Here is a 20,577-nt window from a genome sequence, read left to right on the forward strand (position 1 = left end):
AAGAGTTGGAGGCCAAGATTGCCATTTTGACAAAAATTGATAAGAAATTCCAAAGAGAAATTGATTTATGTTATACTATTGATTTTTTTATCTCATATGCAATATGCTAGCTTTGATAACAAACATTGCATGATTTCTAAGATTTATGAAGGAACAGGTCATACATACATATATGATACAAGATATTTGATTCTAGTTATAAATTTTTTTATTATTCATCAAGATTCTTAATTTTTATTATAAATTTAAAACAAGCCAAGCAAATTATTTGAATGCATTTCTAGATATATGCTAAAATATTCTTCAATCCAACGGTTGTAATTTTCTACTCTTATGTGAGTAAAAGTATTGACCAAGAACAAGTAATGGAACTAGTAATTAGATGATTTTTCGTCAGGGAAGAATTTTAACACAGATTGCTTAAAAGGCCCAGCTATGAAGCCACAATTGTGTGGCTTTAGATATCTTCTTCCTTCTTCCTTGTATATCGATCATGGCTACCCAATGGTGGTCCGAGAAAACCGTGGCAGTGGTCACTGGTGCTGGCAAGGGAATTGGCCTGGAAATCGTGAAAGCCTTGGCAAGCCGAGGTATCTCTGTTGTTCTGACGCTCCGCGACCAAGTTGCGGCGGAAAAGGTTGCTCAAGATCTGATAAGCGCGGATCCCAAGCTCAAGGTCTACGCCTCCCCTCTGAACATCACACTTCCGGAATCTGTGGAAGCGTTTGGAAAGTGGATCCAAAACAAGTTTGGAGGGATTGATATTCTTGTAAGATTGTTGGTCACTGTTCATAGTTGGTCACTGCTCATACCCTTCCTTTCTTCTTGTCAATGTGGAACTAATTTCCAGGTGAACAATGCGGGGCTGCTGCTGGATCCTGTTCATCACAACCTCGAGGAAGCAAAACCCGTGCTGGAAGTCAATTACTATGGCACCAAACGCTTCATAAAGGAGATGCTCCCACTCATGAGAGAATCCGACCATGGGCCTCGCATTGTCAACCTTAGCACGCTTGGATCACGCCTAGACGTATGCAAAACTCCTCCCCAGAGTTCTCTTGTTCCATTTCCCTTTTTCCTTGTTCACGTCTATACGTTCCCAACACAATTGCCTCTCTGGTGATGCTAGATCCTCGGCAACGAATGGAAGGACAAGCTCTCCGACGTGGAAAACCTGAGCGAGGAGCTCATCGACGACTTTGTGAGCGCATATCTGCGTGATGTCGAGGAAGGCAAGCAATTCGGCAAAGGGTGGCCGGAGATGTATGCAAGAACCGATTACTGCGTCGCCAAGATGGCCCTGAATGCGTACACGCGGCTTGTGGCCCGAGAGACGGCAGCCCAGGGCAGAAAGTTCGGAATCAACTGCACCTCTCCGGGGCACACAAGTTGCGTTATGTCAGGCCACACGGGGCATTCTCCGTCCGAGGGTGCACTCACTGCAGTGTGGCTGGCACTGGAGCCACCGCCGCCCAGCTCGGGTGGCTACTTTGTGGATCGCAAGAGCGTGGGATTTGTGGAGATTCCACTCCTCTACCACGGCAAGCTCATCTATGATCCCGAGGGCATCAAGAAGCACCTCCTGGATAACGCAAATTACACGCACCACAAGTGAAAGTTCAGCAGAATTCATTGTCTATCTGGATGCAAGGTGTGTACAATATGCAAGAAATGTAAATTTGTGGGGTGGTCAATGTTTAGTGTGGTTAATGAAACGAGTTTAAAACATCCCTCGAGAAAGGAATGGTTGGTAGCGCGTTGCCTTGAATGACTTACGTACATATGGGACATATGTTGGTGGAAATTTTTTGTGTATGGTGGGTGTCACATTGTACATACGCTGTATGTGGTCTTGGGCAAACGAGTACAAGCATTAGAGGATTGGTGATGTTAGTATCGAACTACAGATGGGACCAACAAAAGTTAAGAAAAGCAGCAAACTTCTTTTGCGCAAAAGAAATAAAGCTCTTACGCTCTTTCAAGAAAAAGATTATATGCTCAAGAAAAACGTGGGAGAAATGGAGGAGAAGCACCGCTGAGCATGGCTGTGCAAATCGACGCGAACGCATGGCTCATCCGGCGTCTATCTATCAACACTTTGCCTTGTTCCCACGGTGAAGAGAAAAAACAACAGAGAGCGCCTGGTTTCTAGATTCCCCTCGAAGATCTACTCTGACAACTGGTTTTCCAGATTGATCTACTCTGACACCAACGTATCGGACAGCTTTAACACCTGGTTTCCCATCGAATCGATTGCTCAGGCGACGTCTTCATTGGATGGTTTTCATTGGATGGTAACATGTTGTGCGATATTTCGCGGGCGAGAGAGGACACACGGTGCGCGTTTGGAGGCGACGAACGAATGGAAGAGCTATTGCCGACAAAAAGAGTCTAGGTACTTGGTATAATTTAAATATATACTTAAAATTGATCATTGATTAGAATGTAGAATCAAGGACCTTGACTATAACATTGATGTTCAAAGCTACACCCAAAGTATTTGAATGTTTATTTTGTGGGCCTTCTTCTTGTAAACATGCTTCTGAAAGCATCAGTGGGACGTGATTTAAATGAAGCCACAAATCTAATGCTAAAAAAATCAGTTTTTGATAAGACTATAGGCAAACAAGGCTCAAGTTCCACTACACTCCTAAACCATCCCAATGCCAACCTGGCAATCTTCCTCTTGGAGATTACTAAACACTGTATCACTGCACAGATCTATATGCTCCAAAAGATAAATGCCTTTCATCACTTATCTAAATAGCCACTAGTTTTGGGTTTTAGTAAAAATAAAAGTGTTACAAAAAGAACAAAAATCTTTCTTCTTTCTTCCTCTTTTTTTTTTTTCCTTTTGAAATGGTCACCTCCGCCTCATTCCCCTTCCTCGGCCCCTGCCCATCATTCCTCCCATTCCTCGCCCTCGTCCGGCCATTGCATTAGCGGCTGCTTCACCCTGGGCACTCTCCGACTGCACACATTCAAGTTTAGCCTCTTTCAACTCTCGAGCGCTCGAATTTTTTACCTTTGGATTCCGGATTGTCTCATCGACGCTCAGAACCAGTGCTGCAGCTTCTGCCGCAGCGGTAATCGCATTGATCTGCGAATATGTAACAGTGGTGTTATCATTGGCTGAAAAACCAAACAAAGAACAGTGCTTGTTATACCTTCACCACTGCAGGCTCCCACACGAAGTTAGCGTATGTGTCTGTTATACCACCGGTGTTAATGTCTACACCATACAAGGCACCTTCTCCTGTAAGCCGCACAAGAAATCGCCATGAGAAGAGAACCGAAGAGAAAAAAAAAAGGAGAACCGAGAACCTGACGGGAGAGCATGCTTCTGTCTGAGCTTGTTGAGAACATCTGTGGCATCAAATCCTGCGTTGTCGCACAGTTGCCGTGGGATCACCTGAAAAGCCCAGTGAGGATGTGGTACAACGTAAAAGTAAAACGCCTTACCTCTAGTGCCTTGGCAAACGCGTTTATGAAAAGCTGAGCTTTTCCAGGGATTGTCCGTGCATGCTGTCGCAAGTATCGACTTATTTCCATCTAAAACAATAAGAACACCGATGACGAAATGAAGGGAAAAAAAAAGGCCTCCAAGACTTACATCTATAGCGCCCCCTCCGGCAACAACCGTGGAGTTTTTTAGAGCTCTACGAACGATCATAATGGCATCGTGAAGGCTACGCTCTGCTTCATCGATAAACTGATGCCGCAAGTAAAAGATAGAAGCTTTCGTGAAACAAGAAAAATCAAAGACGGAAACGAACGCACCTGATCCGCCCCGCCACGGAGAACAATTGTTGCAGTCTCACCGGTAGGACATCCCGTAAAAATATTAAACCTCTCATTTCCAACTTGCTTCTCTTCAAATCTTTCGCACGATCCAAGAACCTACAGATTTACACCTTGTGAGTTAATCAGACCAAATATTACAGTCGCGCATACGTCAGGAATGAGATTGTTGACGGAAGTCTGCACAGCCCCTCCAGTCGCGCGGGCCACACGTTGTAAATCCTCTTCTACAACACGCCCAGCGCAAAAGATATCTCGATCTGCAAAGTACTGAAGCGAGCATGTGAGATAAATAAAAAGAAACACAAAGATAAAGAGATAGTACCTGAGTAGCCAGATCACCAATAGCCAAACGGGACAAGACCACTTTGGCACCACTTTTGACGCATTTGTCCAGTTTGTCATAAATGATGTTCCATTCCGCATCCACAATGGACTGATACTGAGAGGGATCCGAGAGCCTACATTGTCGTTCAAACATGACGAGATTCAGTCAGTGGTAATTGAAATACCTGATTTCAGCGTTCTCCTTTTCCGATTTTAGCTCTAACTCAATGTTTAAAAGCAAAATACTCGGGTTGTCAAACTTCTTTGGTTGCTGCTCAAAACCAGCGTACGAGAATGTTTTCTTAAACGCAACTCCATTAACCAAGAAAGAGTCGCGCATTGTTCCTCCGGGTACCTACAGTACAAAACACTTGAGTCACCTCAACATCATAAATGCAAGAGATTTCTTACTTTCTTCACGCCAATCATCTTCAATCCTCTGTCCTCTCCCATGTCCGTCACGGCCTCCACGACCATCTTCGCAAAAAACTCCTTCTCCCCACCCACGAGCTTCGAGCTTAGCGTAGTCGAGGCACATTTCTCGAGGAGCGACTTCTTCTCTTCGATGCTTTTCCCCTCTATGCTGACTGCTATTTCTTTGATCTTCTGGACAGCCTATAGCACAAACAAAAAGACTTAACTCCAACTTGTTGCTACAAGGTTACCAAGTCAGCAGCGGTCCTGAAGCTCCGGATTATAAGCTGGGGATGGACATTCTCCTCGACAAAAGGCTTTGCTTCTCGCAAGAGCTCACCAGCCAGAACAACAACGGTAGTCGTGCCATCCCCCACCTGTGGAAAAAAAAAAACGTTTTTTGGAACTTTCATTTAGGAAATGGAAGTGTGAGAACCTCTGCGTCTTGCGACTTTGCAATGTCGACAAGAACTTTGGCGCCGGGATGAACTACGTCCAAGAGCTTCATGATCGTGGCTCCATCGTTGGAAATGGTAGTCCCCTTGTCGTCGTGGATGAGCTTGTCCATTCCTCGAGGACCCAAAGTGGTCCTCACCACATCCACCACAGCGATACACGCATTGATATTGCTGATGAGCTGCGGCTTCCCTTGCGATGTGTCGGTGCCTTCTTTGAGGAGAATAATCGATGGTTGCTGCCAAGAACACGATCAGATGAAACTTGATGGATCGATGGCGCCGCGCGCGCCGCGCGCTCGAGATCGAGCTCGAAAGAGAGAGAGAAGAAGAAGAAGAACCAGCGAGAGGGAGCTTACCAGCATCGCCGCCATCGCTCTCGCCTTCTTTCCAGCAAGAACCCTGCCCTAAACGGCTATCGAGGTTTTAGGGCTTTTTGGGCTCTAGGGCGAAAGGGAAGCGATGTATGGCGGAGGTGAGCTCGCTCTGTGCGCGGCAATGCTGGATCGTGACCATTCTCGTGTGATTAGACGAGGTATCCGCCATTGTCGTGGATCTGGGATCGCATTCTTGCAAGGCGGGATACGCTGGAGAGGACGCTCCCAAAGCTGTTTTTCCATCGGTAAGAAGAGATTTTTTGCTAGAATCTTATCATATTTCTTCTTCGTGCGAATTTCTTCCAGGCTGTAGGATCTGTGGGAGAAAAACCGAGCAGTACGTACTATGTGGGAAATCAAGCAATACAGTTTAGACGCGATTTCATGGAGGTATTTTTCTGTCATTCTTCCTGTTTTTAATTGAAGCTTTGCTCTGTGACAGGTTTCTCCGGCATTGAAAGATGGTCTCGTCGCAGATTGGGACATAGTTGAGAGCATCTGGGATCACGCTTTCAAGTCTTTACTTCATCTTTTCTCAGGAATGGCTGAAGTAACGTTTTTTTCCTTTTCCTTTTTCCAGGGAACGGCTGCTGATAGATCCCAAAGAGCATCCAATGCTACTTGCCGAGGCATCTTTTAATCCTCAACAGCATAGAGAAAAGTAAGCTGTTTCTCAACTTAAACTTTCATGTCATACTCTTCGTGATGCAGGACTGTGGAGCTGATGTTTGAAAAATATGGTGTGCCTGCGGTCTTCCTTGCGAAGAATGCTGTAAGTGTGGTTTCTATTCCTTTTAGTCTTCTTCATTTATCATTCCAATCTCGTGTGATTGTCTTTCTCTCTCTTTTTTCTCAGGTTCTCACTTCGTTCGCATCTGGACGAGCGACGTCGCTTGTTGCTGACTGGTAATTTATTTTCTTGCTGGAAAAGCTATTCATGGTGTTGAACGATTGCAGCGGTGGCGGTTCTACTACTGTTGCTGCTGTACATGATGGCTATGTTCTGCACAAGGTTGAGTTTGCCGATCTTTAACTTGTTTGTATTAATTCATGCCGATGGATTCTAGGCTGTTCTCCGGTCCCCAATTGGCGGGGAAGTCCTCACAGATTGCCTCTTGAAGATTTTGGAATCGAAGAATGTCAATGTAAGTCTTGGCTTCGGTTCTGTATTCATTTGGTAGTTACTGGCTAGTTTTTTTGCAGATCAGGCCAAGGTATTCGTTCAAAAAAAAAGAACCTGTGAACGGGGAGTTCGAAGTAAGTGTTTTTCTTAAACGCGCAACGCAAATGACAGTACGTTTTGTATGCTTTTTCTTTCAGATTGTGAATCTCGACTTTCCCAACACTACCGACAGCTATCGTAGGTACATGCAGGTACTCGCTGTCGTTGGAAGTTAGAAGATGCTGACCTTTGCTCTATCAGAGAGTGATTGCCGCGGATATCAAAGAAACCGTTTGCCGGGTCCCGGATGGCATCTTCGATGGTAAACTGGATTTTTGTTTTCACCTTCTTCCCATATGAGCGTTATTCTTTGTGTCTGCAGAACACTCGTATGCCAACATTCCTACAACTCCGTATGAGCTTCCCGATGGCCAGTATGTTAGTCTTCTTATCTCGATACTCTGATGGAACTTTGAACTCACTGCAGTACGATTGAAGTTGGCGCTGAACGATTCAAGGTTCCGGACCTTATGTTCAATCCTGCCTTGATACAGGTAAACTTTGCTGTCCGTTTTCCAGGCTTTTCAACTCTTGTTTTTCGGAGCAGACAATACCTGGGATGGAGAAATATGGTGTCGATACGGGGCTCACCTTACGCGGACTACCACAGATGGTAAAAGAATTTATTCTATTTTCCCTTCGAGCTATGGTTCCTTTTTCTCGCCAGGTTAGCGACTGCATAGGAAAATGCGATGTTGATATCCGGAGAGAGCTCTTCAGCACTATTTTGGTAGGAGAAATTGAGTTTTCGCAAATCTTAATTCTTATGAACTTTGCTCTGTGCAGCTCGCCGGCGGAACCGCATCAATGCAGCAATTGAAAGAGCGTTTAGAAAAGGACTTGGTTGAGGTTTGCTTGACTCAAATTCTCTCTGGGAGTTGCACACACAAATTTATTCCAGGAAGCACCACAAGCAGCTCGCGTCAAGGTTCTTGCAAGTGGGAACACAATCGAGAGACGCTTCAGGTAACAGAAACATTTTGAACACTTCTCCTCACCCATAAATGTGCGGTTTCCTTTCAGCGTATGGATTGGTGGAAGTATTCTCGCTTCTTTGGGATCGTTCCAACAGATGTGGTTCTCTAAAGCAGAGTAAGATTTCATTCTTTCCCTCGTTCGGGTCTCTGAGCTTTTCTCAAACAAGCGCAGGTACGAAGAACACGGGCCATCGTATGTCCAAAGAAAATGTCCTTAGAAATCAGAAAAGTATGACTAATTTGTAATTATAAAGTTGAGAAACTGAAACTGATATAGAATTTTCGAAGTGTTACACAACTATAGTACCGGAGAGCAACAGATATGGTGCACTTTGGTTGGGTATCAAGTTCTGGAGCTCTCGAGATGCAAGCCTAGCAAAATCTTGATCCTTGTTGATCTTACTTGATGCCAGGAGTGAGATCCATGCAATCGAGTCTGGCAAAAAGGGCATATGCTTGATCAAATCCTCGCAAAGTTCCATTTGTCCCGCTCGACCCAACACGTCCACCATGCAGCTAAAGTGCTGCTTGCTGGGAGCAATGCTGTAATCACCCTGCATTTCTACAAAACACTCGCGCCCAAGACCAAGAAGCCCAACGTGGTTGCATCCGCTCAAGATGCCCAGAAAGGTCATGTCGGTGGGCATTAGGCCTTGCAAACAAAGGTGGCAGAGAATCCGTATCGCATCACCAAAGTTCCCCGAGTGAGCATGCATGGAAATCATAATGTCCGCCGTAGTTGGGCTATGAAACGGCATAACCATGAAAGAGAACTTTGCTTTCTCCAGATGCCCAGACTGGGCATACGTGCCAAGCATGCAGTTCCACGCCAGTGATGCCCTCTCACGCATCAGATCGAAGATTTCCTTCGCTTCTACTACTTTTCCATTGCACCCAAACATTGCGATCATGCTTGTCCACGACACGGCATTGTGTCCAGGCATCAAAGTGTATGCTTTGATCCCTTCTTTGAAGCTTTGGTTCTGTCCATAGCCGGAGAGAATCGCATTCCAAGACACAACATCTCTTTCGGGCATTGTATCAAACAACTGCGCTGCCGATTCTAGGAGATGGTTTTGGAAATACGCAGTTAAAATTGCGTTTAGTGTCACAAGGCTCCATGCAGGCATCCGATCGAACGTCACCTTTGCATCGCAAACAATGTAGTTCAGGACGTATGAATTGCACATTGCAGTCCAGGATATCACGTCGCGTTGGGTCATATGATCAAAGATTTCCTTGGAATCCCTGAGATGCCCGTTTTGGGCATACGCCAAGATCATAGTTGTCTTGCACACATTGTCCTGATGACCCTGCATTGTTTCAAAAGTCTTTTTCACTTCTTCTAGCTCATTGTTGTCGGCATATACCTGCAGCATAATGGTCCAAGCCACACTGCTCCTTTCCGGCATCTTTGCAAAGATAAGCTTGCTTTTGTCATGGTATCCTCCACGGGCATATGCTTCGAAAAGCGTGTTCCAGGAGATGGCATCTCGCTCAGGCATGTCATCAAAAAGTACTTTGACTGTGTCGATATGAGAAGATCTCTGAGCATATGAGGATATCAAAGTATTCCAGAGGATCGAGTTGTGCTCGGGCATAGCCTGAAAGATTTCTAAAGTCTCGTCATGAAACCTTCCCTGGGCATATGCATGAAACATCACACTCCATGAAAGGAGTGTCCTCTGAGGCATCAAGAAAAACAGGAACCTCACTGACATGACGGATCCCTCTAACGCAAATCCTTTCAACAAGGCGTTCCATGATATTACATCTCTCTCTTTCATAGATAGAAAAAGTTCTTTAGCTTGAAACAAATACCCTTCTTCGGCAAATGCTGTGATCATAGTGTTCCAAGTCGAGACATTCCAAGAAGGCATTTTCGCGAAGACCTTGCTAGCATTTGGCAATTTCGAGTTGATATTGTAAGCAGAAATCATTGAGTTCCAGGAGATAACATCTTTGTTCTTCGTCAAGTGAAACATCTCCTCTGCCGTAGCAATATACCCGTTCTGGGCATACGCATTCGTCATAGTGTTCCACGCTTGTAAGTTCGGATCATGGATGGAATCAAACACCGTACGTGCCTCGTCGACGCGGCCGCACCTCCCGTACAGAAGAACGAGCTGGCTCGCCAGGCCCTTGTGGTCTCTGTACTCGCTTTGCGAGATCCACTCGTGAATACTTTTGCCGGTCGATAAGTCTCTCAAATCGCAACACCGTTTTAGACACGCTCGGAGCTCGCTCAACAGTGCCACCATTGGAGAGACTCATCGTATAGACTCCTCAAAGAAGAACACCAATCTATAAGAGATCCAAGTTCTCAAAATACTTCGTGGAGGATCACCCAAGATTGCCAGAATTTTTGAGCTATTTGAGCTATAGCATCTATCACGATATACTATAGCTAAACTGTCACTGGCAATCTAGCTACCAAACAGAGGGTGGAGTGTCTTTATCCTCCTTGGCGCGATTCGAACCCCAGACCTCTTTAGCAGTGTCGGTTGAGGCCGTCCACGTGTTACATCCATCGGTGGTTTGCGTCAATCGCGAGATTATCGAAGCCCGAGGAGGAGCGCACGAAGACGCTCCGCGCCCTAGCTGCGATCCTTGATCTGGCGCTTCAATCCACACTGGTAAGCAAGCTCTAGATCCGCCGCGGCTTTGCTTGGCATCTCGCGGTGCCCGGTGTTTTCCCACGCATTCTCTTCTCTTTTCTTGAGATTTCGTGGAATGCGGGCAGTATTTCGAGCTCTAGCGCCCAGATCTCCGCCATTTCCTTTCCTTGTGTGAATTCTCACAGCGCTTGATCAGGTAGCGAGATCATGGGCTCCGCTTATGGCGCCTCGTATTTTGTGATCTTGGCGACGCTGGTGTTTGACATCATTGCTTTTGGGCTGGCGATTGGAGCGGAGTCGCGGAGAAATCACGTAAGTTCTTTCTCTTCCAGATTTTATTTGGCTTTTAACGTTCCTTTCTTTGTGTGTGGTACCACGACCAGGTCACGATTGAGACGGACGTGAGTGATTCCTATACTACTTGCCGGTACAGCAAGGACATTGCCACTGGTCTCGGCATTGGAGCGTTCCTGTTCTTGCTCTTGGGTCAGCTTATCATCACTGGTGTCACTCGCTGCCTGTGTTGCTCCTCGCCACTTCGTCCTGGGGGATCCAGAGTTGCCGCGGTCGTGTTCTTCATCCTTTCCTGGTAAGCCCATCTCTCTTGATTCATCTCAGTTCTTCGACCATCAATCCCGTTCCACCAATCCAAAACCATCGAACCATTTTCTTCCCATGTATCTCCACAGTCCAACTTCTTCACTTTCTGTATGGTTTGATGTTTCCTTCGTATCATTTATCACTCCATAGACTTGGCAGCTGGGAAAGTTCTGATTTTTCTTTTCCCCGTGATCTTTCCAGGTTCACTTTCGTGGTCGCCGAGCTCTGCCTCTTGGCCGGATCGACACGAGCAGCGTACCGCACGCGCTCTCGCGGCTACCAGGGCGCGTTCGATCTAGACTGCAAGACGCTGAGGAAGGGAGTCTTCTCCGCCGGCGCCGCTTTCACCTTCTTCACGCTGCTCCTGAGCGAAGGCTACTACTTGTGCTTCGTCAAATCCCAGGAAAACGCATGGCAGACTTACAACACTGGCGGCGGCCCGGGCGTGGGCATGACGCCATATCCAAGACCATACTAAAAGAAGAAGAAGATGGATGATTTTCCATTCCAGTGGAAAGACGAGGGGCATTTTGCTAGCTCGTATAGAGATATAGTCCTTTAATCAATCATTGGTTTGCACCTTAATATCAGTATCAATACTGTTATTTCTAGAAACCATATCAAATGTTTTCGGCCTTTGGATTTTTCTCAAATTTTTCTGAAGAGCTTCTCGCCTCAAGGAACCAAGATGCCTTTGACGAGGTATACACTTGCGAGCAAGAACGAGACGAGAATCCTGTAAGTTCCAGTGGTGGAGTAGAGAAGGCAGAGTAGCTTGTCGATCACTTCCTGGAGGCATGATGAGAAACCGGGTGGCAGCGTTGGAGTGCTCCCAAAGTTTGCGAACAGCAAATCATCGAGGAGGGCTATGATGCCGCGCAGGACGTCGATGAGACTTGGAGGACTGCCCGTGGTGCCCAAGCCAGCGTAGTCGATGAGTGGAGACAAGAAGCCTGAAGCTTGCGGGTATGTCTTGTTGCAATACTGGAGCTTTTGCTGGATCGTGATGAAGTCTTTGGTGATGTTACCAGCTGCAAGCACAGCAAGAGAAAGATCGATTAGAACCACAGTTTCCTTGAGATCAAATTACGATCAAGCTACTAACAAGTATAGATAACAAGTATAGATATTAAGATCAAGCTACTAACAAGTATAACTGTCTGCCGTGCAGCTTGAAACCAGAGAGATCATGACCAACATTGCTAACACGGATGGTAGATTGGAGGCCATTTTTTTTGATGAATAATCACTAAGCACTGTAAAATCTCACTAAGCACTACAACTGCAAAGACAATCAGTGCGGTTTTATTAGGAGGAAGTGTACAAAAAGTCCAGGGAGGTACCGCTTACCGACCTTACCAAAACCAGATGCAAATCAAATAATTCACTCCTTGATCTCAACGCGTTCCGAATAGCTTTACCAAAACCCGCTAGGATTTTTGAGTTGGTCGTCACGGTGGAGAGTCCCAGCGCCAAATTCTGCCGTCTTCACAGCAGTACCGGAAAAGAAAAAGCAGAGAAACCATCAAGCAATCCATACAGGAGAAACAAGCTTAAAACGAGGCCATCGATCACTTAAGCGCGAAGCTCGCGACCAATTTGGAAGCACTGGATCTGGAAAAACATTTAAGAGAAGTGGAGCTAGTTTGAGAAGCCGAGAGAATAACGTCCAGTCTTTCATCACCAGCATCATATAGAGAGAAAAGTTCACTGTGGCGAGAACCGTCAATAGCCCGACCATTTGGGCGAGTCTTCGCCGAAATCTATTCCTGCTGCTCGGAGAAAGATTGCTGCTTGCGGTAACTTCGTGGAGGCTTTCGATATTTCTGTTGCTCGCTGGAAGGCGTTTCCTCTGTAGAAAACTTCTGGTTAGATTGACTGATTGATGAATAATAAGTAGCAGCAGTGATTGGCACGGATGAAACGAGTCAGAAGCTCCTCAACTTGACGAAACCTGTACGCTTGTGTATTTCATTTGATTTGGTTTGCGAAGCAACTCGTGTTCTTCTCAGGTTATGGTGTTCTCGGGTCATGACCAAGACAAGCTGATTTGTGGCCTTCACAGTACGCTTTCTGTGCCTCGAAGCTCATCGGCAATGACAGACACAATCGTCTCGGAGAGGCAAGATTTTAACTATGCATGGTATGAAAGCATTTCTTTTCTTGTTTTTCTCTCTCTTCGTTACATGGTAACTTTGTTGCTTCGCAGGTATGGTGTCCTGTTCGTGATATCTGTACTCGCTCTGTTCTTCTGGCCCAGCCAGGGAATAGATTTGTGGCAGCCTAGTCTAGGGTGGCCAAGGACGAAGACGCAGAGTGGAAGATGCTCTGGGACGCTGAAGGGTAAAGGAAAAGACTCTTACGTTACCCTTCTGGGTGACCAACTCGTCCTTCTCAATCTCTAGCCTATCAAAAGTGAGTGAGAAACAGTTAGAACACCTAAGAAATTGCTGAGAAAAGCGCACCTGATTAATAGCTTCGGACGCTCTATCGAATCCACATCGTGTGTTGTCTGGTCTAAACAATGGTATATGTCCATTGGCATGAAGACCATACTAAAAACATGGATGATTTTTCAGAGGAAAAGAAGGAGGGGCATTTTACTGGCTTGTATAGAGATATAATTCAATCATTGGTTTGCATCTTAGTATTATTACTATTATTCATATCAATGTAGAGATGGCTTATGCTCGTTTCTCAAACTATCTGAAGATCTTCTCGCCTCAAGGAACCAAGATGCCTTTGACGAGGTATACACTTGCGAGCAAGAACGAGACGAGAATCCTGTAAGTTCCAGTTGTGGAGTATAAAAGGCGGAGTAGCTTGTCGATCACTTCCTGGAGGCATGATGAGAAACCGGGTGGCACCTTTGGAGTGCTCCCAAAGTTTGCGAACAGCAAATCATCGAGGAGGTCTATGATCCCGCGCAGGACGGCGATGAGACTTGGAGGACTGCCCGTGGTGCCCAAGCCAGCGTAGTCGATGAGTGGAGACAAGAAGGCTGAAGCTTGCGGGTATGTCTTGTTGCAATACTGGAGCTTTTGCTGGATCGTGACAAAGTCTTTGGTGATGTTAGCAACTGCAAGCACAGCAAGAGAAAGATCGATTAGAACCACAGCGTTAAGCTTTTCCTTGAGATCAAATTACTAACAAGTTATAGAACTGTCTGCCGTGCAGCTTGAAACCAGAGAGATCATGACCAGCATTGCTAACACGGATGGCAGATTGCAAGCCATTTTTTGATGAATAATCACTAAGCACTATAAAATCTCACTAAGCACTACAAATGCAAAGATAACGAGGTGCCCTTTTATTTAGAGGCAGTGCCCAAAAAGTCCAACAGCTTACCGACCTTACCAAAATCAGATGCAAATCAGATAATTCACTCCTTTGATCTCAAGTTCAAGTCTTGTATATGTACGCGTACCGAACTATATTGTAAAGATCCTGTAAATAAACCATTAGAGCTAGCTTTACCAAAAAACAAAATACCCGCTGGGAATTTTGAGTTGATCGTCACGGTGCAGAGTCCCAGCGCCAAATGCTGCCGTCTTCACAGCAGCACAGGATGGTGCTACAGCCAAAAGCAGAGAAACCATCAAGCGCCGAAAAATGATGAAAGAATGAGAAGAATTGGTACCTTCCATCCACAGAAGTTGCTGTTTGTCTTATGGGCGACTTGCACTGCGAATGTGAGAGCCTGCATGCAATGCACGTTTCTTCATTCAGCTCGAAAACAATAAGATCTTACTTTGCAACGAAGCCCGGAGGACTGGATTGGAGATCCCAAACAACAACCTTGCCTTCCCTGTTGCCTGTCACACAGATAAGAAAAGTAGAGTCGCGAGAAAGTTATAAGATATCGCCTGCGGGCTTTTACCTATTGACATGGTACTGAAGTAAAAGTCACACGAGAATTTTATAAACCATATGTCCCAGTCTGGCACTGGGTACTTCTGGATGACATCTACAGCACCCTGTTTACGAGATAATGATATTGCCCGTTCTAGAAAAATGAAAATAAACAAAATAGAGGCTCACGTCGTTGGAAGAATGCTCTCTGAAGATTGGTTCCCACAAAACGATTTCATTATCCACACTCTGCGAATACAAAAATCATTTGTGGTAGAAGTTAAAATAAAGGACTTGCTTAACCTTGGACAAGACAAAGTCGCCGAGCCACCTAGTACAATCCACGTAGTTTGAGTGTACAACTGCGTTAAAAATCTACAGCTTTTTATAAGTAGGATGAACGTGGCTGCATACCGGAAATTGCACGTATTTGGTGGGAAAACGAGAGGATACGTCAGTCCAGGTTTTAGATTGCTCCACATATATCCAAAAATCTGGATGCACAGAGCAAATCAATTTGGGGATGTGTCAAGCTTTTGAACGAACCTTTAAACGACCAGATCTTTATACTGTTGTCCATTCCACAGCTAGCTAGAAGAAATGTATTGGATGGATGGAAGTCCTGTCGAAAAACATATGAAAATAAAAAAACAAAAAGGACTGCATTTACCACACTAAGTACTTCGTTCCGATGACCGCCAGCTCCACCAAATATTAAGATGCAGACACCTGTTTGTAGATTCCAAAGTCGTATAGATTCATCCTGGCAAGGTAAAACATGCTGATAGAAAACACAAGTGATCACTCAATATTTTACCTTGCTTGCAGACGCTATCAAAAACGGGTTCTGACTCTGCGTCCTTAACTCATTGATAGAATCTCCATGCCCAACAAAGCTCTGAAACGCAGCTATGGATATCAGCAACTCAGCACGACCACCAAAACGTAAAAGCCGAACCTTCGACAATCTCTCCATTCCGCAGTCTATAACGCGTATAATCCCGTTGCTTCCGCTCGCAATGAGCAAAGGCAAGCCACTGAGATCGCAGGCCCAAGTAACTGTGTAAAACGATTCGTCTTTCTAGAGGAATGTGGGTCGATTGAAAGAATGGATTTACAGAAAAAACTTACATCCTCATCGACATAAGCCTGTAGCACGGCCACAGCACCTCCTTCCAAGCACTGATAGACTGTAATCTGGAAAAAACGACATTGGAGCTAACAAGATTGGATAACGAGAACTTCGCTTACTCTGTTTCCACCGGCGGAAGCAAAGGTATTGTGATATCTCATATCCAAGAAATTAAACGCGATGGCATAGAGTGGTCGCTTGCCTTCCTGGAGTCGATTCGTGAGCTTATACTCGCGCTTCTTCTTGCTCGCAGTGGCAACACCCACAACGGGAGCCAATCCCAGTCCTGCTCCAGGTCCTACCGCCTTCATCCTGGCACGAGTAACGAAGAAAACCCTCAAGAACCCTAAAATCTCGCGAAAGAAAGAACGAGAAGATCACTGCGACTCACCTGACGCGCCCTCGGCATAGATGTTGGACAGCAGCTGATACGTCGCGCGGCTCTCCGGCTCCTCCGCCGCGATCTTGCGAGCGATCGCCGATCCCGTCTGGCGATCGCCGTGGATCCGGCAAGCGCTGAGGATCGTCGTCAGCGTCGCGGAATGTGGCCGGAATGGCATCGAATCGATCACTCCCGCCGCCTCCGAAATATGCCCCGATCTCGAGAGGAGATCCACGATCCCGACCAGCGGCTGATCGCTGCGCGCCGCGATGCCGTAATCTTCCATCTGTGACGCGAAGAAGAACAAGCCCTGATTGACGAGGCCGGAGTGCGTACACGCCGAGACGATGCTCGTGAATGTGATCTCGTTAGGGATAATCCCCTCGAGCTCCATCTCCATGAAGGTCGCCACTGCCATGTTACCATAGCCGTTTTGGGCATATGCCTCCACCATGGCAGTCCACGTCACGATGTCGCCAGCGTGGCGGATATTCTTAAAGATGCTTCTTGCTTTGCTGAAATTTCCGCCCTTTCCATACATGTTGATGAGCGCGTTCTTGACGCGGCGATCGTGCTCTAGGGTTTGCAGATCGGCTATGCTGGAATGGATGAATCGATCGTGCGCGAGGGATGGGGTGTTGGCGCAAGCGTCTAGGAGAGTGATCAAGGTGATCGCGTTTGGCGCGACGCCGTCGAGATCCATGGCACGGAAGATCTGCATCGCCTCTCTTCCCTGGCGATTGCGAGCGTAAGCCGAGATGATCGAATTCCAGGCGCCGACCTTGCAGCAGTACGGCAGGATCGCGTCAAAGGCCGCCCTGGCAAGCTCGATGTGGTCGCATCGAGCGTACATATCGATCAGAGCGCTGGCGATGGCGAAATTGGAGGACGAGGCTGCGCAGCACTCCTGGTGGAGTAATCTCCCAGTTGCGAGATCTCCCAGGCTGCCGCAGGAAACGATTGCGCTCACAAACGTGATCTCGTCCGGGAAGACTCCGTGGAGATCCATCGTCCTGAATAGCCCCAATGCCCGCTCAAAGCACCTGTTCTGTGCGAATGCCGCAACCATGCCTGTCCAAGAGACGATATTTCTTTGTTCCATCGCGTCGAAAATTTCCATCGATCTCTCCACGCTGCCGCATTTGCCAAACATATTCACTGCCGCATTGCCGATTCTAACATCCTGCGAGGGATTCCACTGCCAAGAACCAGAAGAATACACCGATTCGGCCATTGCCAGGGATCCAAGACTCGCGCAAGCGTCGAGAACAGTGATCAAAGCCACGGCGTCCGGCTTCAATCCTTCCTGGATCATCGATCGAAACACCCCCACCGCATCTGAAAATTCCGCGTTCTCGGCAAGCGCTGCGATCATCGATGTCCAGCACACCACATTCCTCTTGGGAAGAGCAACAAACGCCGATCTAGCTCGCTCGATCGATCCACACTTGCCATACATCGTCACTAGCGCGGCGCCTACTGCCGCGTTCTTGACAAGCCCTAGCTCGCAAGCTCGAGACTCATGAAGGCACTGCCCCAAGGTGAGCCATCCAACGGCGCCGCACGACTCCAGGGCGACAAGGACCGTCACATCCGACGGCGGGACGCCCTCCAGATCCATAACCGCCAGGAGATGTAGAGCGTCCATCTGGCGGCCATTCTCCGCGTAGAACGCCATTATGGAATTCCAGCACACGACATTCCGTTCCGGAATGTGGTCGAACACTTTCCGGGCATCATCAAGATGCCCGTTCTGGGCATATGCCGCGAGCATCAAAGACCACGAGAAGACGTTCTTCCGTACGATGGAGTCGAAGGCGGCCCTGGCCGAGTCCACGTCCTGGCACCTGCCGTACATTTGGACGAGGAGATTTCCCAGGAACGTATCGCAGCTGTGGCCGAATTTTTCGATATGAGCGTGAAGAAGTTTGCCTTGCTCTAAAGTCTTTGTTTGCCGCAAGAGTGAGGCATAGGAGGAGAACTTCACGGGAGCGTCTGGAAGATCCAAGCTCAAGCAATCCATACAGCGGAAACAAGCTTAAAAAGAGGCCATCGATCACTTACTCGAAGTAAGCGCGATCAAATTGGAAGCACTGGATCTGGGAAAACATTTAGTGAAGTGGAACTGGTTTGAGAAGATGGCTTACCAGAGAGAAAGAAGTGTTACGTCCAGTCTTTCATCACCAGCATCATGTAGAGAGAAAAGTTCACTGTGGCGAGAACCGTCAATGGCCCGACCATTTGGACGAGTCTTCGCCGAAATCTATTCCTGCTGCTCGGAGAAAGATTGCTGCTTGTATCAGTGTCGGTAACTTCGTCCGGGACGGTGGAGGCCTTCGACTTTGCTGTTGCTCGTTGGATGACGTTTCCTCTGTAGAAAAATCCTTGTTAGAAGATTGATAAAAAGTAGCGCAAGGCTAACCTTCGCTCGGAGCCTTGAGATGAAGAGACGCTAGTTTGTGGGAGGCTTTTCTTTACGAGATGCATGCCACCTTCCGCGTCCCAGAGCATCTCCCACTCTGCGTCTTCGTCCTTGGCTTTGACACCTTCAGAGCCGGCCTTGAGTGCGTCGTAGAGGCTACGAAATGACTGCCACAAATCTATTCCCTGGCTGGGCCAGAAGAACAGAGCGAGTACAGATATCACGAACAGGACACCATACCTGTGAAGCAACAAAGTTACCATGTAACGAAGAGAAAAAAGAAAAGAAAAGAAATACTTTCATACCATGCATAGTTGAAATCTTGAGCCGGAAGGAAACAAAGGCTCTCCGAGATGATTGTGTCTGTCATTGCCGATGAGCTTCGAGGCACAGAAAGCATCATGAAGGAGGGATATATATTTCCTTGTTGCCAGCTGAACGTTCCCACTGTGTACTGCGAAGGTCACAAATTACAGAAGCTTGTCTAGTGAAATCTGATCTTACCTCTGGATAAAACCCTTCGGGAGTGGCATGAACAATCTTGCACTGGTCATGGTCATGACCCGAGAACACCATAACCTGAGAAGAACACGAGTTTCTTTGCAAACTAAATCAAATGTAATACACAAGCGTACAGGTTTCGTCAAGTTGAGGAGCTTCTGACTCGTTCCATCCGTCAAGTAGTTTTGATATCTGTGAAACAGTAAATGAGTTGAGTTGCAGTCACTGTGGAGGAACATCTTACGTTACCCTTCCGGGTGACCAGTTCGTCCTTCTCAGTCTCTAGCCAATCAACAGTGAGAACACCTTAGAAATCGCCTAAGAGAAGCTTACCTGATTAATAACGTCGGACGCTCGATCGGATCCGCAGGGTGTGTTGTCTGGTCTAAACAATGGTATATGTGTCATCAGAACCATAGGCCTAGCTGCACGGTCTGTGGAATAGAAAAAATCAAAACAAAAATCAACCATGAACAGCATTGCTTTACCCGAGCTTGCGACTTTCTCAACAAAACTCCAAGAAGCATTTGTGAAAGGGTCCGCTCTTGAACCTGTGAACAAGAGCGTTTGGACTGTAAGAACACAAAGAGAAAACTGGCTCCAACGCGTACCATCAAGAGCTTGCGAGTTCACAAACACGAAGTCCAAGCTACCAATGTTGTGAATGAAATCGGTTTCACCGAACTTCTTCTGGTACCTCTGTGCTATCTGCGAAAAAGTCCATAGTTTCGAGCCAAAGAAAAACAGAAAACAGAGAGAAGGAAACGATACCTGTGGTTTCTGAGAGAACACCTCATGATATCCCAAGTCGTGGTTTCCACACAAATAATACGTGGGAATTTTCTTCCTCGACTTCAAACCTCTTTGGGTCTGATCAAAGATATGCTCGAAACGTTTCCAAGACTCCTCCCACCTGTGGAAGAGCTGTTCTTATAGAGCTAGAATTTATAAGCTAGAAGAAATTCTTACTCGTCATCCGCGAGGTAAGGTCCTCCATCGAAGTAATCTCCCAAGAAAAGGATCTCATCTGGTTCTAGACCGAGCACAGACGATCGAAATGCCCGTCTCATGTAGATATCGGAGTAGAACTGGATGATCTTCAGCAGGAGCGAGCGAGGATCCATTCCATACGATGTCCTGTCGGTCAGCTATCGATCGATGTGTCAGGAGAGGCAAATATTTCGGGGAATTTGCCAAGAACACGAACCTGTGGATCGGCAATGAGGACGATTCTCAGCGGCCTCTCTCCCGGCGGTAATTTCGTGCTCGCAAATTTCTGCCAGAAAGAATTTGCGTGAGAGAATTGAAAATTCCTGGAGGAAACGTGCGAATGCCTGCTCTAGATTCGGCCAGGAGCAGCTCCACCGGGGGATCCAAAACGCGAGGAGCTCGCCGTAGAGCAAAGACGCGATCCAGAGGCCTCCCAAGAACACCGTGAGCGTCCATAGCGACCGCATTTTCCCCTAAAACATTTGTTTTGTTTAGGGCTCTACCAAA

The 20,577-nt window shown here is 46.8% G+C and overlaps 7 protein-coding genes across 11 annotated transcripts; 3 read left to right on the forward strand and 4 right to left on the reverse strand.

Annotated features, from left to right (window-relative positions):
* The first annotated feature begins 393 nt into the window (after positions 1–393).
* On the forward strand, positions 394–1,988 carry LOC9652264 ((+)-neomenthol dehydrogenase). The gene is made up of 3 exons (XM_002966096.2): positions 394–769; positions 851–1,030; positions 1,130–1,988. Exons 1-3 carry the CDS (start codon positions 494–496, stop codon positions 1,613–1,615), a joined length of 942 nt encoding a protein of 313 aa, XP_002966142.1. The 5' UTR covers positions 394–493; the 3' UTR covers positions 1,616–1,988.
* Positions 1,989–2,755: 767 nt separating this feature from the next.
* On the reverse strand, positions 2,756–5,425 carry LOC9652265 (T-complex protein 1 subunit eta). Its single transcript, XM_002966430.2, has 14 exons — positions 5,357–5,425; positions 4,979–5,236; positions 4,794–4,919; positions 4,540–4,743; positions 4,314–4,483; positions 4,127–4,262; positions 3,955–4,071; positions 3,781–3,900; positions 3,614–3,712; positions 3,463–3,552; positions 3,325–3,412; positions 3,168–3,256; positions 3,026–3,100; positions 2,756–2,971 (listed from the first exon to the last, which is right to left on the reverse strand). The coding sequence occupies exons 1-14, from the start codon at positions 5,369–5,371 to the stop codon at positions 2,864–2,866; spliced, it is 1,695 nt and encodes a 564-aa protein (XP_002966476.1). The 5' UTR covers positions 5,372–5,425; the 3' UTR covers positions 2,756–2,863.
* LOC9652711 (actin-related protein 4) lies at positions 5,404–7,854 on the forward strand. The gene is made up of 20 exons (XM_002966097.2): positions 5,404–5,472; positions 5,528–5,619; positions 5,681–5,764; positions 5,817–5,890; positions 5,955–6,035; positions 6,086–6,146; positions 6,231–6,280; positions 6,332–6,386; positions 6,442–6,519; positions 6,578–6,631; positions 6,695–6,748; positions 6,798–6,858; positions 6,919–6,970; positions 7,024–7,090; positions 7,144–7,209; positions 7,264–7,326; positions 7,383–7,445; positions 7,498–7,562; positions 7,620–7,688; positions 7,746–7,854. The coding sequence occupies exons 1-20, from the start codon at positions 5,460–5,462 to the stop codon at positions 7,789–7,791; spliced, it is 1,248 nt and encodes a 415-aa protein (XP_002966143.1). The 5' UTR covers positions 5,404–5,459; the 3' UTR covers positions 7,792–7,854.
* Positions 7,855–7,863: 9 nt separating this feature from the next.
* LOC112345112 (pentatricopeptide repeat-containing protein At4g02750-like) lies at positions 7,864–9,834 on the reverse strand. The gene has a single exon (XM_024671190.1). It carries the CDS (start codon positions 9,832–9,834, stop codon positions 7,864–7,866), a length of 1,971 nt encoding a protein of 656 aa, XP_024526958.1.
* A 244-nt stretch (positions 9,835–10,078) lies between these two features.
* Positions 10,079–11,409, forward strand: LOC9652266. Its single transcript, XM_002966098.2, has 4 exons — positions 10,079–10,209; positions 10,388–10,503; positions 10,575–10,780; positions 10,993–11,409. Exons 2-4 carry the CDS (start codon positions 10,399–10,401, stop codon positions 11,267–11,269), a joined length of 588 nt encoding a protein of 195 aa, XP_002966144.1. The 5' UTR covers positions 10,079–10,209; positions 10,388–10,398; the 3' UTR covers positions 11,270–11,409.
* Positions 11,410–13,423: 2,014 nt separating this feature from the next.
* LOC9652267 (polycomb group protein FIE2) lies at positions 13,424–16,262 on the reverse strand. Of its 2 annotated transcripts, none has more exons than XR_002991980.1 (15): positions 15,895–16,188; positions 15,775–15,840; positions 15,602–15,724; positions 15,461–15,541; positions 15,314–15,406; positions 15,190–15,265; positions 15,058–15,137; positions 14,947–15,018; positions 14,833–14,892; positions 14,672–14,768; positions 14,543–14,606; positions 14,432–14,491; positions 14,284–14,365; positions 14,149–14,238; positions 13,424–13,870 (listed from the first exon to the last, which is right to left on the reverse strand). XR_002991980.1 is itself a non-coding variant. In XM_002966431.2 (15 exons), the coding sequence occupies exons 2-14, from the start codon at positions 16,084–16,086 to the stop codon at positions 14,308–14,310; spliced, it is 1,122 nt and encodes a 373-aa protein (XP_002966477.1). In that variant the 5' UTR covers position 16,087; positions 16,167–16,262; the 3' UTR covers positions 14,079–14,238; positions 14,284–14,307. The 2 variants fall into 2 exon arrangements, 1 of the variants encoding a protein (XP_002966477.1); XM_002966431.2 differs by lacking the exon at positions 13,424–13,870 and having other exon boundaries at positions 14,079–14,238; positions 15,895–16,087; positions 16,167–16,262.
* Positions 16,149–20,552, reverse strand: LOC9652712 (pentatricopeptide repeat-containing protein At5g39350). 4 transcript variants are annotated; one of them, XM_024671460.1, is made up of 14 exons: positions 20,415–20,552; positions 20,288–20,356; positions 20,050–20,228; positions 19,852–19,993; positions 19,692–19,788; positions 19,569–19,631; positions 19,414–19,514; positions 19,325–19,362; positions 19,215–19,272; positions 19,084–19,158; positions 18,885–19,033; positions 18,580–18,819; positions 18,305–18,528; positions 18,171–18,256 (listed from the first exon to the last, which is right to left on the reverse strand). In XM_024671460.1, the coding sequence occupies exons 1-13, from the start codon at positions 20,535–20,537 to the stop codon at positions 18,321–18,323; spliced, it is 1,542 nt and encodes a 513-aa protein (XP_024527228.1). In that variant the 5' UTR covers positions 20,538–20,552; the 3' UTR covers positions 18,171–18,256; positions 18,305–18,320. The 4 variants fall into 4 exon arrangements, with proteins under 4 accessions (XP_024527226.1, XP_024527228.1, XP_024527229.1 ...); XM_024671461.1 differs by having other exon boundaries at positions 18,179–18,250; XM_024671459.1 differs by having other exon boundaries at positions 18,205–18,528.
* Between the last annotated feature and the right edge of the window lie 25 nt (positions 20,553–20,577).

Source organism: Selaginella moellendorffii, unplaced genomic scaffold (assembly GCF_000143415.4).
Source record: "Selaginella moellendorffii unplaced genomic scaffold, v1.0 SELMOscaffold_7, whole genome shotgun sequence".
Lineage (NCBI taxonomy): Eukaryota > Viridiplantae > Streptophyta > Lycopodiopsida > Selaginellales > Selaginellaceae > Selaginella > Selaginella moellendorffii.

Excerpts from the sequence above, each read along its gene's own strand:
- LOC9652266 (XM_002966098.2), top strand. The coding sequence starts at position 10,399 with ATGGGCTCCGCTTATGGCGCCTCGTATTTTGTGATCTTGGCGACGCTG. Across the intron at positions 10,504-10,574 it reads CGGAGTCGCGGAGAAATCAC|GTCACGATTGAGACGGACGT; the intron begins GTAAGTTCTTTC and ends TACCACGACCAG. Across the intron at positions 10,781-10,992 it reads GTGTTCTTCATCCTTTCCTG|GTTCACTTTCGTGGTCGCCG; the intron begins GTAAGCCCATCT and ends TGATCTTTCCAG.
- LOC9652267 (XM_002966431.2), bottom strand. The coding sequence starts at position 16,086 with ATGAAGGCGGTAGGACCTGGAGCAGGACTGGGATTGGCTCCCGTTGTG. Across the intron at positions 15,138-15,189 it reads AAAGATCTGGTCGTTTAAAG|ATTTTTGGATATATGTGGAG; the intron begins GTTCGTTCAAAA and ends CTGTGCATCCAG. Across the intron at positions 14,366-14,431 it reads GCAACTTCTGTGGATGGAAG|CACCATCCTGTGCTGCTGTG; the intron begins GTACCAATTCTT and ends TTTTGGCTGTAG.
- LOC9652712 (XM_024671458.1), bottom strand. The coding sequence starts at position 18,180 with ATGGATTGCTTGAGCTTGGATCTTCCAGACGCTCCCGTGAAGTTCTCC.
- LOC9652265 (XM_002966430.2), bottom strand. Across the intron at positions 4,263-4,313 it reads AAGGAGAACGCTGAAATCAG|GCTCTCGGATCCCTCTCAGT; the intron begins GTATTTCAATTA and ends ACGACAATGTAG. Across the intron at positions 3,901-3,954 it reads TCAACAATCTCATTCCTGAC|GTTCTTGGATCGTGCGAAAG; the intron begins GTATGCGCGACT and ends GTAAATCTGTAG.
- LOC9652264 (XM_002966096.2), top strand. The coding sequence starts at position 494 with ATGGCTACCCAATGGTGGTCCGAGAAAACCGTGGCAGTGGTCACTGGT. Across the intron at positions 770-850 it reads TTGGAGGGATTGATATTCTT|GTGAACAATGCGGGGCTGCT; the intron begins GTAAGATTGTTG and ends ACTAATTTCCAG. Across the intron at positions 1,031-1,129 it reads CGCTTGGATCACGCCTAGAC|ATCCTCGGCAACGAATGGAA; the intron begins GTATGCAAAACT and ends TGGTGATGCTAG.
- LOC112345112 (XM_024671190.1), bottom strand. The coding sequence starts at position 9,834 with ATGGTGGCACTGTTGAGCGAGCTCCGAGCGTGTCTAAAACGGTGTTGC.
- LOC9652711 (XM_002966097.2), top strand. Across the intron at positions 6,036-6,085 it reads CCTCAACAGCATAGAGAAAA|GACTGTGGAGCTGATGTTTG; the intron begins GTAAGCTGTTTC and ends TTCGTGATGCAG. Across the intron at positions 7,563-7,619 it reads ACAATCGAGAGACGCTTCAG|CGTATGGATTGGTGGAAGTA; the intron begins GTAACAGAAACA and ends GTTTCCTTTCAG.